We start from the raw sequence: 18,915 nt of genomic DNA, 5'->3' as shown, positions 1-18,915 counted from the left end.
AGTGATTTTGTTCATGAATTTATAGGAGAAATTTATACAGCACTCAATTAATCAATTCTTTAAAACCTTAAGAATTTGTTAGTGCTAAATGTAGTTAAACATAAAGTTTAAGAAAGTGAAAAAAAAACCTTTTTGATTTTACTTTTGATTATTAATTTCTCTTGTTCAGCAGATTTTTTATTTTTTTTTTTTACATCATTTCATAAATCTTAAATAATGATCCACTCATATTTTAAAATTATATTGTGCTCAAATTAATCACTGCTGGTTTCTGATCTTATGCTGTTAACAACCAAATTATTGAATTTTTTTTCCCTTATTTATGTGTGATTATGGTTTTTAGTAAATTTTTGTGTTTTGAAATAATTCAACATAGTTTAAAAAGTAAAAATAGTTAAAAGAAATAAAAGATCTTGTGCACAATGTTCAGTAAAAACACATTTGATAACATGCGTCTGATGCAGCGAATTCAATTTGCTCAAGTGGAATTGAGTTCAGGGTGAGTTTCCAAAAATTATAGTACTTTTTCTAAGTTATGAGGTTAAAATTTTGTACACAATTTGCTATTGTTCACAAATACTTAGTGCATAAATAGTAAACATCATGTTTTAGTTGGAAAAATTTAACAGAGAAGGCGAAGAAAGAAGTGAAAGTTGCAAATAAAAAAGCCAGGTGAAATTTTTGAGAAAAAAAGTTTACATCTCATTTTGAGACTGGTTATTTTTTATTTCTCCGCTACTAATGGCTAGTTTTTGCTTAGTTTTTATGTATATTTTTTGAAGGTAAATGACCAGCATTAAACTGCAGTCAAATAACTTCAAAAAGTAAACAAACCTAACAATCCTAAAAAAACCGCAGCAGAAACAAGAAACATAGTCACTGATAATTTTATCTTAAAAAACTTGCATAATAAGCATGTTTATGTGTGATAATTCAAAAGAAGAAATTTTTGAAAAAGGTTTCAATTTTGTTAACTGCAATTTACTTCTCTAATTTTTTTTGACTTTGTATTTTTGTAAATTAGCATTCTTTTTAGGAAGGTGTTGGCTACAGAAGATGGGGGAGATTTAAGGTATATTCCTAAGTAACTTGCATCAAGTAGAATATTGAATTTAATATTATTTATTCTTTTGCCTTTTATGAATTTTTAAATTGTTCCAACTGCCCTATAATGTGCTGTAGTTTAACTACAAAGAGATAAACCTCTGAAGCTAACAAACTGAAAAGAAAATAGATCTAATTAGAGACAAGTTTTGAAAAATGACAAACAGATTTTGCCCCAAAAAAGGTCTAAAAAAAGTCAACTATGTAACTCAAGTTGCTCATAAAAATGTTTCAACCAGCATTTGTTGTTTTTGTTAAATACCAAGTTTATTCAAATATGAAAACATCATTTGATGGAATGTTAAAACGTTAGAAAGCACCAATTAAAAATGGCTAGTTAATTAATTTTTTTTTTTACCTAAGTAAGAATATTCGATTGGTAATAAGGGGGAAGTATTTATTTTTATTTATTTGATTAAAATGGCTATTAATTAACTAATAAGCAGCCTAATTTTAAATTTTTATGATCGCTACAACCATTTCAATAAAATAAGATTATTTTTTTAGCCAGAAGTCTTGAGAAAGTATATTGTCAGTTGCTACAATATATATTCAGAGCTACAATATACACTATATGCTGACAAAATATCTTTAACTTGATATCACTATCTGTTACTAATTATTTATATAATATATAAAGTTTATAAATTATATATTATATACTTAACATCTCTATTGCTTTTATATTATATATATAAAGGTATATAGAACATAAAATTACATATCTAATATATAATATTTGAAATGGATGCTCAGTTTATTAAGATTTTTTTTAGGTAAATGTTTTGAAATTGAATCAGCACTCTCTCAATTAATTGTTAAAAATAAAACAGTTGTTCTATTCATTTCATTTATGTAGTGAAATCTCCTTTATGTAGTAAAATCTCCTTTATGTTCTGCTTATTTTTGTTTTTCTTTAAAATTAAAGTCTCTAAACCACAATTTCTTAATTGTGCAATAGGAAAGTTATTAGCCTTATTATACTTCTATACTGTCTTGATGAAGAAAAAGTAGTTTTTGCCAAAATTATTTAATTGGAACAAGAAAGTAGTAAAATTTCACTGAGATTGTTATTTTTTTTGTGTGTATATAATTATAGTTTTACTTCCAAAATGGTTTTTTGTTTACTTGTTAGGGAAGAATATATTCTAAAAGTGAAGTTAGATTCTGGTCATCAGTTATTTAAAAGGTAAATTTTTTTCTCTGCATTTTTCAATGAAATTTTGTTTGGCTAAAGCTTCTACATACATATACTGGTTTTTGATATACCACTCCATCAATTTTTACAATTTTTAATGGTCAATTTTGCAAAGTGTTTCTCACTATATTTGCTTTATGTTGTTATATTAGATTTCATAGTGAATGGCTTTGTATTCATGAAGAATCAGTGAAAAATGTTAAATTATCTGAGGTGAGTTTCCTATGTGTGAGTTTTATAATGCATTTGTATAAATTTTATGATGTATTTGTGTGAAATTCATATGAAATCGAGAGCACCTTTTAATATGTCCAATATATTAAAGAAATCCATAATTTTAAAGTTGGCACTGCAAACTGCTTTAAGGGTAAAAGTTTTGTTTAAACGTTTCTTTATTTGATTTCCTAATTGTTTCTTTTTAGAAAGCCGATGATCTTATGGCTTGTTTTAGTAAGGAGTGGGAAAAGTATAACACCTATCTTGCAGAGTTTCACAGCAATCTTCAAGCATTGCCAGAATTACTAGCAAAAGTTGAAATAGCTCAAAAAAAAATTAGTATGTTCCTAATATCTATCCCACTTTTTATTCTTTCTCAAAAATCAGTTGAAAAAACATTATCGTTGGTTGAACATGATGAAATTCAGCACCCTTTAATTGTTAATTCAAAACTACTTACCTGATTTTTGTAATTTTTATACACTATGAAGCTAACTAAACTATTTATTTCAATCATTTTTTACATTTTTAATTGGACGCTTAGATAGAATCAGAGTATTTTTGCAAATACTGGACATCATTTCCTGGATCTTGCTTTGAGTTACTTTTTTTGAAGCTGCTATTCACTCTTTTTAAGAATTTTTTTCATCTGAAGCTAATTTCTTTGCTTTTCAATAGGATTCCTTTAACAGTTGACCTATAATTTGCTGTTCAGGGCAATATGGAGGATTTGCTTTCTTAGGTACCTGTTTGACACCATTTTGATCATATCATTCAAGAGACTTCTTGAAGCAGTGGTATATAGCCAAATCAGGCCAAAATATTGTGGGGATATCATACTTTTTAATGAATAACAAAAGGGATCTCTTTAAACATTTTTCTATATAAAGATCTGAGCTCAAATCTTACAAATAATAAAAATGGTGCACTTTTCAAGCCACAGGAGCAGATTGTTTGCCATACAAAGAACATGGGAGCAAACCTTTTAGGTTGAAAATACTTGAACTTGTTGGTGACTTATCTACCTTTTGACTGATAAAAATATTGCTGGCCTGGTTATTGTGAGAAGTCCTTTTTACAATAGGTTTTAATGTCTTCAATTATGCACAAGATTTATTGGTTTAAAAGTATTTATAGCTTATTTTAACGATGAATTGCTTTAATTTCTCCATCAATGGATCACTTAGGAGTTTTTTTTATATTCTTCAGATTTAAATACTTTTCCCCATCAAAGCTTAAAGGCATTTAAATTTTCTTACTAAATCTCTCTGCAATTGACATGTATTTACTTTTATGGAGCCAATTATTGATTTTGCTATATATTTATCTTTAAATCCTTTTTTTTTCCACTTCCTACTTTTCCTTCAGTAGATCAGTTCTTTACATCTCTGCAAAATAAATCCAACTGAAGATTGATCAAAAATAGTCAAATTTGAAATGTCAGTTTGTGCCAATGAAGGACTTTGAAGAAAAGTGTCCTGTTGCCAACAAGACTTTTGTTGAAGATAGAATCAATAGGAACCCTCTCAGGACCATGAAGGCAATTGCCTAATAGATGAATGTGCTGGAGAAGACCATCAAGTGGATTGTCCATGACTGCCTTGGAGCCAAATCTAGAGCCAGAAAACAAAAGTTTCTTCTTAATAAACATCTTAAAGGATAGAGGCTCTAGTCATGCAACAAACTCAGTCCACAACTTGCAACAAGAGAACAACAACTTCTAGGATAAATACTTGTGAACCCCTAGCTCATCAGACTTGAATTTTCTTGACTTCAGCATATAGGCTCAAATTTGCTCTGGGATTTGCTACAAACAGCATCCTAACCTGAATGATCTTCATAGGATGGAATCCGTTAGGAGTTCATAGGATGACCTCTCCATCAAGTACATCAAGAATATCTCATAGAGGTTCAGGTCTGGAGCTGTTTGAGTTAATGGGATGTAACTGTAATTGTATACGCAATATTTAATATAATTATATAAACGCTTTTATTTGTACATGTGAATTGTTTAAAAAAAAAACTAAAACTTGAGTTAATAACAAAACTACAAAAACATTTTTAAAATTTCCATATGTTGATAAATAAACAATTTAAAAGTATTAACTAATAGTAATGCTAAAGAAATTTTAAGTAATCTTTCTATTTTTCTGTTTGCAACAGGTGCAATTGGTGAGCAAGTTGGGAAAATTGAAACTTTACTTGTTGAGTATGAAGATGCAATAGAAAGGCATGATTTAGAAAAACAGAAGTTGGAGCTGAAAGTAAAGCTGAGTGAACTAGTTGCTACAAAACAGTAATTTTTTAAAAATTTTTTCCACCTTTTTTTCTCTTTTTTTTTTTCTTCTTTCCTCTTATTCTCTCCTCTGAGTTTTTTTCTCCATGCAACTATTTTCCTTCTGTCTACAATCATTGATGATAAGAATAATGGTGATTCTTCAAAAATCATTGATGATAAGAATAATGGTGTTCTTCAATTGGGGAAAAAAAAGAAATTAAAGAGTTGTTTAACCTTTTTTCTTTATTTCTTTTGACACATTGTACTGTTGTTGCATGTCAAAAATACATTAAAAACCATTTCTTTTAACTTGTGGTTTTGGTTCCAATTCAAAATTTTTCTCTTTTTACCAATTTTCATTTTCTATTGGGTTAAGGTCAGTTGAATTGGCTGTTTAAACAAAGATATCTTCTTATCTTATAGGAGTTTTTTTTAAGTATTTTGCTGTGCTACATTGTGCTGTATCTTGCATGAACATCTTTGGTTTATTATCAGGAAACCAATTGCCTAATTGAGATAGTAATTTTGTTTCTTGAACTTTGTACTGGTTTAATTTCATATTTCCTCCTACAGTTTAGAGATGCACAAGTCCATGGCCACTTATTACCAGGGTTGGTACCCAAAAACTCAAACCCACAAACCCACCCAAAAACCCGAGAGTAAAAATCCAATTTGCTGGGTTTTTGTTCTCAAGTTTTTTATTTATAATTTTTTTGTCCATTAACTTCATAGATTAGATCAACAATTGTTCTAATGATAAAAATGAGGAGTTTAGTGTTATATATTTCATAGTTAAGACATTTTTTTTACTTGGAGCTGTAAAAGTCAAACTTAAAAGTTTAAACTAATCAAACATCAGCAGTTTTAGTCATCATATCTTTAAGCCATCAGCAATTTTGTATCTTGATCTTAAATGTCTGTAAATTCGTACTAGCATTTCTGCTTTTTCTCTTCCTAAACAATTTCTAATGTTGCTCCAAATAATGCTAAAGGATGAGAAAAATCTTTCAATAGATCCAGAACAAGCTGGACAAGTGAGCATTGGCCATAAAAACCTTGCAATTAATGGTAATTTTGAAGACTCATCCTCCTTCATTTCTATAATTCTCCACCGATTGGTTGCTGATGTTGTGCTTTTTACACTATCATTGAATAAATATGTAGGAAAACAATTAGCATCCTTTAGCTTAAATGCATAGTAGCCAGGCACAAATTCAGGATAGATTTCATTCAACCATTCTTCAGCTTTTTCTTCTTGACTTCTATTCAATGTTCTTCCTAAGTAAACATTGAATATATTATTGTATAAGTAAGAGTATAAGAGTAGTAAACGTAAATGTAAATTTTATCAAAACAGGGAACTCTATTATTCGTTTAAATTTGATCACATACATTATTTTATTTTTTTATAATTTTATGTACTCTACTATTATATTACTTACTTTCATATTTTACTTTCATATGCTACTTTCATATTTATAGCATGTTACTTTCATATTTTGGATCTGTTCAATCGGCCAGAAAATTACATAGAATGATTGCTTTCTTAAACCTCTTTAAAAGATCATCATTGTACAGAGCCAACTTTTCATTATACCTGAGGCTATGCCAAAGACAATATTATATCATCTGCCTGCATCTGCAGCAAACACAATTTTTAAATTTATAATTATGTAAATAAAGTTATTGATGTTATGGTGTCAGAAATATGTTTTAACACATTTATTATCATAAAATTTAATACATCAAGCAACTAATTAAATAAACTAAGTTATTTACCTTACCCAATGCAGCACCAACAGTTTTCAGTTTTGCTTGTAAATTTATTGCTTCTCTCTAAGGGAGCAATTAGATATAAATGTCTTCATACCATCTGATAGGGAGTTCCAGCAGGTGTCATTTGGCTGTGGCATCAGTCCACTTTTTTTTTTTTTTTAATATCTCTACAGTGTAATTTATTCTTTATTTCAGTGTTGTTTATTTTTGTAATCTTTGTATTTTAATGTATCTTTGTAATTTAACAAAGAAATATTAAAAAATAATTTTGGTGTACACTATCTAGGATCTCTTTTGCCATATTTATTACTTAGGCCTATATAATTATATATCATTAACACAGCTGTTTTATTTCATAAAATTGTATCACAGAATATGATTAGTTTGGTACATACATGTGGTTGGTGATGATTACAAAAATATTTATGAATTTCTACAATATTCTTTATTATGGACTTCTGAGAGACATCCTTTTCAACTAAATTTAGAACATTAACAGAGTAACCATATGTTATTAACTTAGGGATTTCAGCTTGCAAAAGTTCTCATTTTAGACATTTTATTTTAATTGTCAGTGCATACTACAAATGCCTAAAAATGAAAGTATATATATATTTATTTTAACAGTTTTCTCCTTATCCTTATCTACCATTTTGATTAGTTAACTTAACTTAATTCAAAACTTAAATAGGCCTCCACAAGATAGTTATAAAAATCCTCTGTTTAAAATAATTTTCTATTTAAAATTGGAGCTAAATGATTGAAATTTTATGTATGTGTGTGTGTGTGTGTCTATATACACACACACACACACACACACACACACACACACACACACACACACACACACACACACTCACACTCGTGTGTGCACATACACTTTAAATTTGACTACTACTTAGGTAGTTCTTTAGTGTAGAAAAGAGTTTCTTGATTTTTTTGTTTTGATGTTGCTTAAAATTTTGATATGAGATTAAGTTTTAATTGAAATTTAATGTCTCCATTCCATTTATGACGTTGAGAGGATTTCCACCTGAAGAATTGCTCTCCACTTTCAATGGTTTTCTCATTTCTTTTTACTTTTAACAACAATGCAATTTTCTTAATGTTTTTTTCTCCAACAAGAACAATAAGGGGTGGGAAGAAGTTCAAGCTGATGGTCATTTTTAGGAATAGTGATATTTTGTCCTAATTTTACAAAACAAAAAGTTTGCAAAGGAAATTTTTTTAAGTTCATCTTTTTTACATAATTTTAGCGCTGAGTTTACATTAAAAAAATCAATGTTTGAAAATCAGGAAGCACCTTCAGTTGCTTCAATCTATGATGTTACAACTTTAAACTCATTTGATAAACTTGTTGAAACAAAGATTGCAGAGAAGGTATGTGTATTTACTCCAAGATTTATTTGAAACCAATAATATAAATAATATAAAAAGATAAAAAAAAATAATAATAAAAAGTTTGTAATCTGAAAAAGCGTTAAATTGAGTATAATAATTAAACACCATTGCAAAAATTTGGTCATAATTATGTAACTTTGCAAATTAAAAGTTGCCTTTTGCATTTATAAATTTTTTTATAAACTTAATTCAAAATAAAAACTTTATTCAAAAGAAATCTATTCTTAAATTCCTAAATTGTGATTGAATTTCCTAAAGGTATTTTCTGTTTTCAGTCAACCCTTTTACACTCAAGTGGCTTTCATTAAAAAAAAAAAGAAAGAATATTTTTTTCTGTAATGTAGCTGATGTTATTGTAATGAAAACAACATACAAAAGTTTTTATTTTTATGTTAATGGTACAACAATTTTTTGGTTTGCAGTTGAATATAGATAAGTTTCTTCTTATTACGAGGCTCTAACTGAAGACTGTCACATGATTGTTTGCAGTTAATATTGTAGGTTTTCTAATTTCTCTGAGAAAAATTTGCAGGAAACCATATACTCACAAAGTGGCAAATTGGGGAGCAAAAAAAGATTTGTGGGTTGTAATTGCAACTACTCGGCTACTGAAGTGTGCTTTGCCCAGAAGTAGTTAGATCAAATCTAACTGTCTGATAAACAGAAAAAGTTTCCATGCTCAAGTGATATGTCTACTTGTTTATTGTTCCAAAAGATTGTTCTGTCAAATATTATTGCATTTTAACTGCTTTAGAAAAAAGAGGGAAACTTTTTGTTAAGATAAATTTATTCTGTGTGGGTTTTCTCTCAAGGCATGAAAAGGCAGTTTAAGAATTTGTGATTGAGCATTGAATATTTCTTGGAGTTTTGGTAAAAAAGAAAATAATGCAAGTCATTAAAGTTGTACCCAATTTAAATCAATTCTTTATATCAAATTTAAGTTATTTCATCTCCCTTTTGCTCTTCAGGTGCTACTGTAAAAAATAATTTTTTTCCTAAATTTTTAAAAAATTGGTACTGATTATTTAATATATATTAACATCCTTTTTTTTCTTGTTGAAAGGAAGCTTTAGATCGCCAGCAGTCTGAAGAAAAGCAGAAAGCATATGGAGATGCTTTCCTTGAACAAATGAATCACTACATTCAATATGGTGAAGTTGAAAGTAAATGAGTTTTTACATTTATAAGTTTAAAACATTCTAAAATACCTTTTCATTTAGCCTAAGTGATAAATTTACTCTTTTTTATTTAGTGATAAGTACCTAAAGTTAGTAATAATGCTGGAGAGTTTTGAAGGAAATTTTTCAAATGAAATATATCTTCAGTATATATTTCATTTGAAAAATCTATTTTATATTTTTATTTTAGTATATTTATTTTTATTTGGTATATATATTTATATATATTTAACATATATAATTATCTTATATGTATTTATATTTATTTTATATATTTATTATATAAATTGTTTATTAATTACATAAATTATAAATTTATTAAGTATATATATATTTATTATTATTTTAAATATATTTATATATATTTATTTTATATACTTATCTTATATATTTATCTTATATATTTATCTTAATTATATATTTATTTACACACACACACACACACACACACACACACACACACACACACACACACACACACACACACACACACACACACACACACACACACACACACACACACACACACACACACACACACACACACACACATTGAAATTAAATTAAGTTTTAAATTAAATAATAGTAGTATTTAGCAATAATTAAAAATTTTGAAATCTATTTTGAAAATATTTTTTTCATATTAACAATTGATCCTATATTGAATTAAAAAAAAAGAATTTTTTATGTTTTTTTCATATTAATAAATGATTCTATGTAATTAAATTATTATTACTATTATAGTTTTTTTAAATTAAGTTACAATATTTATCCCTTGGACACTGTTGAATAAGAAAATTGCAGAGTAACCAGTAACAATTTTTTTTTCTTTAAAATTTAAGTTTTTGGGTATTTTTAGTTTTCTGTTCGTAATTTTCCTAGTAATATTTCATAAGAATGAAATTTTACTGTGTTTAAAAATAGTTTAAATTTAAATTGTTTAAAAGGTTTTTTATGATTTAAAAAAAATGATATCAATATCTAGCAGTGTAAATTTCCAGACAATTTTAAAGTGCAAAACTACGTAGAAGAATTATTAGTTCTAGTATTAAATAAAATATTGTATATTTATGTTTAAAAATGTTTTCCACCTTTTTTTTAAAAAAAAAAAAATGAATGCTTACCTTTTCTTAAAGAAGCAGTAAGATATGTATTTCAAAGTATTGTTGATTGCAAGCTATTTATTACTTTTTATCTTGTTTTGTCAACAGGTAGATTTAGCAACAGAAAAAATCTTTGTTTTTGCATGCAATCAAAATTTATCAAACCATTTCAAAATCAATCATCATCTAAGAGTTAAACTCTTAGATGATATTATGCAATAAAGCATCTCAGGGATGCTGTCTGATGAAAACTTACTTAGTTTGGGCAAACCAATATTTTTTTTCAGACATAATGACCAATGATATTAATCTGTTTCAGACCTATTGACCAATGATATTAGTTTCAGAGCTATTGACCAATGATCAATGTTAGTTTCCAGCTCTGATACTGGTATGAAAAATATTTCAGAAATGAACAAAGTTTCTATTTTTAAAGTTTAAGTTTTAGTTGGTTTTGACATGATGAAGATTCTTAACATTATTTAAAATCTTCTTTAGTATGATGATGAACTTAGTGTATTTGTTGGTAATTTGGTTTTCTTGTTTTACTCTGTGTTTAAAATTCTTTTAAGTTTTATCTTTAGCTAAACTCAGGTTTTTTTTATTTTACAGAATTAAAATCAAAGTTGATATATAGTTTATTACTACTAATAAAGATTGTTAACAGCATCTATTAACTACGTTAATACGAGTGTTAATAGTTTTTATTTTAATTATTACTCCGAGTTAAAAAAATAACAATTCTTCAATATTCCCATGGTAGTCTTTAGTAGTTAAGCCCCCTTTTTTTTTTTTGAACCTTTAGAATATTTTTATCATATTTTCAATTGTTGGTCTTGACATTTTCTTAGATATCTGTAGTGTGGAAAATTTAAATTTTTTTAGAGCCTATTGTAAATTTGGAGCGAAATGGAAATGAACAAAGTTCAACTTTAATTGAAGTTCAAATCGATGAAGCAGATCTTTCAACCTTAAGAGAGTTTTTGGGGCCTGAAGTAAATTTTTCTTCCTTTTTTTTTTTTTTTTTTTTTTTTTTTAATTTTAATGCCATAGAATTATTTTTAAGAAAAGTTGCATTTCTTTTACTGATTTTTAGTCAACTAGAATACAAATGATCAATAAACTTATAATTCTGGGCTTTTGCAACATGGTCTTATAAATTACATGCTATAAAATACACAATTAACATGCTCTTATAAATTGCACATGTTATAAAATACACAATTAACATGTTCTTATAAAATTCAAACTAAATTATGTGCCTTTTTTATTTTGTGAATATAACCATCATATTTTCAATTATTGAACTTTATATTTTTCTTTTATATCTGTAGTGAAAAAAATTTTTTTTTAGAACTTTAACAAAAAAATGTTTTGTAGTTAAGTTGGCATTACTCCCAAGGATTATTATTGTAAGATAAGAGATAGTTTAAGAGGCTGTCTACAACTACATAAATTGAATGAAGAAGGTTGGTTGTATTGAAGGTATGCCCAGGAGAGGAATTACAAACAAGGATGCCGAATCCAGTGCAACATGGGTTGCTCGGTAAGGAAGGTATCCAAAGGTTCTCTGTGAGTAAACCATTTGAAATGAGCTTAATCCAAAAGACTAAGTTCAAAGAAAGAGAGCTGAGAGAAGTAAAAAAAAAAAAATAAATTTCCAGAGGAGTCTGCCTTTTCAGTTTTCTGATGTAAAGCTTGCTGCGAATTCCGTGTCTTAAAGTAGGACTGATTCACTGTTACTGTTATTCATATAACAAAAAATTGGCTTCAAAACATTGACAGAAATCTACAAGGTATCTGAGAAAATGTTTTTCTCGTTTCGTCAGATTTAAATCCACTTGATTGGTTACTCAATCCGGACATAACTTGAGTAAAAGATCTTCTCACAAGATTTTCACCATCCTAAAGGTTTCCATTAAGCAGTAAAATTTTATCCTCAACGACTATGTCAGGAAGGAATCTGTAAAAGGTTTAAGGCCAGGATCGAGGTTTTGATCAATAATATAGAGTTTAGATTGGCACCATAGCTCAATTATCAAGATGATTTGTTAATCTTGTCCTCGGAAAACGACGTCAGAAAAACAAAGTTGGATATCAGTTACGACGTTGCTATTTATTACACAGATGTAAAGAAGTATAAGCAAAAAAAAATTATAGTAAATATAAGTGACTAAGTAGTAGTTCAGTAAAAATGTGCAAAATATCAGATACTGTTTCTTATTTATTAGAACTCCAAGTATTAATTGAATCAGTGTAATGTATGCGAACACACTCAATGTTTTGTTTTGTTTTTTTAACATTAAGTAATTCAAAAAAACTTTGCATAACAAAGGGATTCAACAATATTTTTGTGATTATATAAATTATCCAAATGTAATTCCGGGAATTGAGCTTTGACATCGGAAGTAAGACTTTTAATGCCGAGTTATCTTATAACTCAACGTTTAGGGGGGGGGGGGGGGTTCAATAGATATCTTTGTATTAGCGGTTTAGTAAGTTTTAGTCTCTTATTTTCTTCGTTTGTTTTATCAGTAAAATATTTCATCAACGTCTCTTTTTTATTTTTTTTTTATGGCTTTTTGTTGTACAGGAAATCAATTCGGTAATTCAAGCGCAAGCCTCTCAGAACCGTACATCCAAAGAAGCTCTCGACAACAATGTAGAAGTTCCATTTGAAAGATTTTCCGATGATCATGATAAGGAAAATGACATAAAAGTTAATTTAGCTACAGTAAGCCAGGTGACGTCATTTGAACTAGAACACGTAGACGATGCTACAAATGTTGATCAATCGAAAAATGCTGCTTTAACTAAAAACGATATCAGTTCTTCGTTTTTTATCAAAGATTCATCTTTTGAAACAAAAAATGCAAACGAAAACGGTTTACTAAATGCACATGTTGCAAATAACGATGCGCAATTTTTTACATCGAACGAGTATAATAATGATAACAAAGGTACAAATGACGCCGTCAAAGAATTATTAAGCTTAGACGAGCCTGTTTGCCAACCTCTCGATCATGAAGGAGAATGTTATGATGCAAAATTGGGGAGTTTTTAATTTCTATACCACTTTTTTTTACGAGATTAAATTTTACTTATATTACTGATCTTTCATACCATTTTTTTAAGTTTTTTCTTAACGTTGTTGGATAATAGTATTATTATTGATTTATCTCGAACTTTGTTGCTATGTTCTTTAAAATACATAGCAATATTTATTTTACATTGTTTAAGAGGCTTTGGTGGACAGTTTTATAGTGACACGCATCTGCAAAGATAAGCGACGATTAAGTCAATTAAAAATATAATCAGAGAAAACCGTTTGTCTAAATCATTTTGCTTTTCTTTTCTTTTTTTTAAATTCCATTGAATAAAATTTGCGAAAATTCATGAACCTCTGGCTTCTCAAATGGACACTATCGTCATTAGCCATCATACCTCTACGCACTCTTCCATCTGATCTGCTTTGAAAAAAGAACAACCGCAGAAATATTTCTTAACCGGCATGAGGTTGTTTTGCGCAATTTTTTTAATGCTTGATTACACAACATGATTTTGATTGCAATTCTTATAAAAGTTTTCTGATGTCATAGGTTGCATCGACTAACCTCGTCTTCATCAGGTTTTCTTACGATTTTGTGTTGATGTTTCAGCAGCTTTGCATTATGGTTGGAAAGAATTGCTAAAAATGGTATTTATTAATGGTATATATTGATGGAAAACTATTTTTTGACTCTTATCACTTCAAAAAATAGTTTTCCGTTAACATTTAGTAAATGACATAAAAATTCAAGTTGAAGAAAGTTTTTCTCGTTGCTTTTTACTTTTGTTGAGTTTTGCAGTTTGTCACATGTCATTTTTGTTAGCGATCATTCGTCACGATAACTAACGATAACTACAAAAAAAAATCGAAATATTTTACTTTTTAAATCTTAATTCACGTTTAAGTTAATTTGGTTTTAACACAAGAGAATGTTGCGTCATTAGTGTCAGTCTTCCTTTAATATTTGCATTTTTTTGTGACATTTAGCTATCTTAATAACAGATCAGAATTCGAAGTATTAAATAAAAATTGTTAAACAAAGCATCTGCTCGTTAATTTTCGTTTCGTTAATTTTCGCTCGTTAATTTTCGTTAAAGGTCGATTTAATTTTCCCACATAAAAAGCTTACATGCTCGTAAGTTTTCGCACTTAAGTTAAAGTTTCTTAAAAATCTAAATACTATTAAAATACCATTCACATGTTTGCTTTTTTAGGAGTTTTTTAATAAGTTTTACTAACTCACAAAAAAACTTTTATACTTTGCCGCCATTTTTATTTAAACATTTTAATGTGTGTTTGTACAATTAAAAGTAATAGGTGTGGAGTGTTGGGAAGATATTGTCTGATCTTTTCATCTGTAGCCATAAATCTAAAGAAAAAAGTTCAAACATCTCGTAGTATTCTTTTCTTACAAAATAAAGCTTTTGCCAAAATGAAGAGCAATGAACAAATTTTTAACGAAGTAGATATAGATGAGGAGATTGCGATTGTTTCGAATCAAAATGAATCACCGATAGAAGTTGAAGTCATAAATGAAAAAAAAAAAAACTTATGTTTCAAAGTATTGGGGAAAATTAGAGATTTTTTGTCCGTCTACGCCCTTCCGCTATTTTTGGTTCTTAGCGTGATTATTGGCGCCACCATTCCTCGAATAGGAGTCGCCATTGACCATAAGGCAACTACCTACATTTGTCTCGTAATCATGTTTCTTTACAGTGGCTTATACCTTCGCACGTCTTCTATAAAAGAAGCTATCAAAGCATACCGAGCTGCAATTTGGGGGTTACTTAGCATTCTTTGCGTAACGTGCATTATCGGTTCAAAATTAACCACTCTAGTTTCATTCCATGAAGTTCCAAGTAAAAGTAAAAACATGTCGTTCTCTGGGAATGATACAAAACCCATGGAATCTTTTAAAACCGGTTTGATTGTTTATTTATGTACCCCCTGCACAGTCTCAAGCGGAATCCTAATGGTAAGTGATTCTTCTTTCTAAATGTTGTTGTATATTACATTAATTTTACCAATTGAATAATTAAATTAAACAAACGTAGTAAAGAATTAAACGGTTTTCAAAAAACAAAGAATTATTTTTCTAATTAACGCAAACAATTTCTGTTTAGGTGACACAAATTGATGGTAACTATGCATTAGCCGTTCTGTTGACTGTTGCAACAAACATCGCGGGAATATTCACAACCCCTCTTCTTTTAAAATGGGTTTTAACTACAGGCAGCAATATTGAACTCGATATTTCCTCACTTTTGCTTAGTCTTTCACTTAGCTTGCTTTTACCTTTACTGGTAAGTGCATCTGTTCTCTTGCAGTCAGCTTCAAAACTGTCAAAGAGTATTCAATAATATTCGTCACTTTAGGTTGGAAAGTCGCTTCGGTATGTTAAGGTTGTCAAAAGATTTATTAGCGATCCAGATCGCAAGTTCTGCTTGATGCTGTGCAGTATAACAGCGTTAGCCGTTATAATATTGATACAAGTGAGTAAAACAAGTTATACCGGAGGGTTAAAGAAATTGACACCCGTCAGCTCGGTCGTGATAATTGGTTGGAGCCTGTTTTTACATATTCTTTTTTTAGCCCTTAACGTCTTTATATCATGGGTGTTACGATTGGAGAGAAAGCAAATAAAGTGCATCGTGATCCTCGCTAGTCAGAAAACTGCGAGCATCGCTGCAGCAATCCTCATATTTATACCCACTGAGTTTGGTGAGATAGTTTAGTGGAATACTGTATAAATATTTGATATTATTCCTTAGATATAAACTGATCTTCATTTAAGTTTTTAATAAAAAGCAATTGTAATAAAGTAAATGTTTTATAGGTGATCGAGGGTTGATGGCAATTGCCATCGTGGTTGCTCATTTAACTATACTATTATTTGACTCAGTTTTGATACCTATTTGGCTGTATGTTGAGAAGAAGTTTGATACAAAGGAGTTTCATGAACCATAAGCATAAAGGCAGTTTACACATAGAAAGCTCTATGAATTGAGATGAAAAAATATGAAAGAAGCAAGAAGATAAAATCCCTTTTTTTTTACTTTTTTTTACACACGCGAAAACTTATCTTTTTGTTTAATTTTTTTTATTATTATTGTTTGTGAAAAATGAATAATGCTAGGCTTTTTAAAATATTTTACCTTGAAATTTTTGTAAAATTAAATTTTTCAAAAAAAATTTATTGAACACTTTTTTAGGAAGCAGTGATTTTTCTGTTCTGCATTATCCTTATTCTGCTGAATCAAAAAATTGTTCGACAAGTATAAATTTTTTTTTTTGGGTCACAAGTTTTAGTCACAAATTTTAAACATTAAAATTTTTTTTTTTTTTTTTTAAAAAAAAAAAATTTCAATTTTAAAAAGAAATTTTCTCCCTGAATAGTTTCCTCCTATTCTCATTGGAATACTTCTTTTTTTTTTTTTTTTTTTTGTGATTTTTAAAAATGGTACCATTGTGAATTGATTAATTAATGTTCATCTTCAATCACAGACTTCAAAAAACATCACAAAAAACAAGCTAGAGCTCCAAAATTGTCTCATCCAATCTAACTTTTACTTCACCCTTTCTATTAGATCACATGATCAAGCCAATATGTATCACAAAGTCTCTTTACAATAGAATATCGTTCTCAAGATTGAATAAAAACAATTTCTGTGCAATGGAATATTGTCGATGCCAACAAGCTAAATATTGTGTCTCAGGTAATGTATCCACTTGAGACTTTTAAGTATCTCAGTATAGCTATGGTAAGCACCATCTCAGTACAGTAATGGTAAGTATCAGTATGGTAACTATCTCAGGTATGATATCCACCTCGGGTTTAAGAAATAGCCATGTTCTTCTTTAGTTTCGCTTAGCATATTTTAAGATAAATTTGTCGTTTTAAAATAAATTTGCATACTTTAAAACATCTAAGAACATTCTGATAAAAGTTTGTGATTTAAACTCTTGCTATTCAATGACACACTAGAAGGCCTACGATCACAGAGATTCTTATCTCAAGTATTGACTACTTTAAGGAATAAATGGAGTTCCATTTGGAGGTTTTCGAAACCTAAATCCCGAGGCAAAATGAACTACGTATAATAAATTATGTAATTATGTAAATGAATTATGCGATGGAAATTATGTTTAAAAAACTCGCTTCTTTCTAAAATAATGGGATGAAGATTTTTTTGTAGCACTATTTTTTTCAGCTAGTTTTTTATAGAACTAAGTTTTGAAGGCGCCAATTTATCACGATGTCAGACTTAAGTGGCACCAGAATACTGCTGTCCCAGTCTAAATCTGTTATTCGAGTAGCACTTCTGTGCAAAATCATGTTGCAAATTTCACTCTGATTAAATGAAAATATATCTTTATACCGACTTCAAATTTCTAATGTATTTTGTATAACTTAACTTTTGATAAAAAAGAAATTGAAAGGTAAAAAAAAGTTTTAAGGCTTCTGATACACATAACGACTTTGCTTTAAGTTTGTTTTTGTTAAGATAATTAAAAATCAATCTTAAAATAACTTTTAACAATACAAAATATATTTGTTAAAGGAAATTATTTTCAGGATTAACAATTTCACGAAATTTGACTTAAAATGGATGGTTATGTTGATTGGAGCAGCTCAAGGAATCCTGGATGCTCATGTTATTCTTGTTTAGGAAAACAGTTTTACTAATAAAAAAATTTACCTTATTTTCTAAATGGGGCGCTATTTTTGCCAATAATTCCTGCTTTAAAGGACTCCTTGACCTAATGAAACCCAGTCAAGCTTGGCCCGGGTTTTGAAATGCAAATCTGAAATCCCGAGTTTGGAAAATTAGACCCGAAAAGAATACCCTAATCTCAGGGATACTATCCAATGAAAGCATACTAAAATTGGTCAAATTGTTCTTTCAGAAATACTGACCAATGATCAATATTAGTTTTGTGCTCTAATACTAGTTTTAAAAATATTTTAAAAACTTTTTTGAAGTTTAAAACGTATTTGAAATTAAATTGTTACTTCACTATCTATAAACTAAAAGCTTCTGTGATTGAAAGTTTTTTGCTAAGGCATGATAAAGATACTTAACATTGCTAAAATGTTTTTAAAATGTCCACACAACTAGCACCCAGACAATCGTGTGTCCGTTCTTGCTTTTTTATATAAAATTAACATTGAATTTGACATACTACAGTCAGCTTTATAATCAGCATATGCCCGTCATATGATAAGTCAATGCCAATACTAATTACATTTAAATGTCTTTTTAATTGATGTGTAGTTGCGGAATGCTTTTTGGCATGCTAATATTAAATTAATAATATCAAGATGTTTTGACATTTCGAACGCTCACTTGAATAAATAATTTATATTTAAAAAAATATCAAAACACTTTTCTTTTCATTCATAAGCGGCATATTAAATTAATTAATGCTAATCAGAATAGCGTCTAGCAATTAAAAAAATATTTTTTGACATTGAAAATCAATAAGTGTCATTTGAACTGGCATTTAAAACAAATAAAGTCAACATAGATTTAGCATATTTCAAATAGTCATAATTGGTTGTTCAAAGTGTGAAGATAAAAGGTAAAGATGATGAAGAAGACTTTTGAATT

The 18,915-nt window shown here is 28.6% G+C and overlaps 2 protein-coding genes across 4 annotated transcripts; both read left to right on the top strand.

Moving 5' to 3' along the window:
• The first annotated feature begins 346 nt into the window (after nucleotides 1-346).
• On the top strand, nucleotides 347-13,379 carry LOC145193187 (dysbindin-like). The gene is made up of 11 exons (XM_090099468.1): nucleotides 347-499; nucleotides 613-672; nucleotides 1,037-1,072; nucleotides 2,240-2,293; nucleotides 2,455-2,515; nucleotides 2,725-2,857; nucleotides 4,682-4,814; nucleotides 7,829-7,952; nucleotides 9,037-9,136; nucleotides 11,140-11,249; nucleotides 12,848-13,379. The coding sequence occupies exons 1-11, from the start codon at nucleotides 423-425 to the stop codon at nucleotides 13,316-13,318; spliced, it is 1,359 nt and encodes a 452-aa protein (XP_089955594.1). The 5' UTR covers nucleotides 347-422; the 3' UTR covers nucleotides 13,319-13,379.
• On the top strand, nucleotides 12,853-16,518 carry LOC145193189 (uncharacterized). Of its 3 annotated transcripts, XR_016456128.1 has the most exons (7): nucleotides 12,853-13,770; nucleotides 13,854-13,951; nucleotides 14,665-15,278; nucleotides 15,427-15,606; nucleotides 15,679-15,795; nucleotides 15,896-16,024; nucleotides 16,140-16,518. XR_016456128.1 is itself a non-coding variant. In XM_080070618.2 (4 exons), exons 1-4 carry the CDS (start codon nucleotides 14,592-14,594, stop codon nucleotides 16,268-16,270), a joined length of 1,344 nt encoding a protein of 447 aa, XP_079926744.2. In that variant the 5' UTR covers nucleotides 13,526-14,591; the 3' UTR covers nucleotides 16,271-16,518. The 3 variants fall into 3 exon arrangements, 1 of the variants encoding a protein (XP_079926744.2); XR_016456127.1 differs by lacking the exon at nucleotides 12,853-13,770 and having other exon boundaries at nucleotides 13,878-15,278; XM_080070618.2 differs by having other exon boundaries at nucleotides 13,526-15,278; nucleotides 15,679-16,024.
• The last annotated feature ends 2,397 nt before the right edge of the window (nucleotides 16,519-18,915 follow it).

Source organism: Hydra viridissima, unplaced genomic scaffold, assembly GCF_058129835.1.
Source record: "Hydra viridissima isolate aposymbiotic clone 2 unplaced genomic scaffold, HvirCarnegie_v1 scaffold_10, whole genome shotgun sequence".
Classification (NCBI taxonomy): domain Eukaryota; kingdom Metazoa; phylum Cnidaria; class Hydrozoa; order Anthoathecata; family Hydridae; genus Hydra; species Hydra viridissima.
The sequence above is the reverse complement of the archived record's forward strand: the minus strand, read 5'-3'. Positions and strand labels throughout refer to the sequence as shown.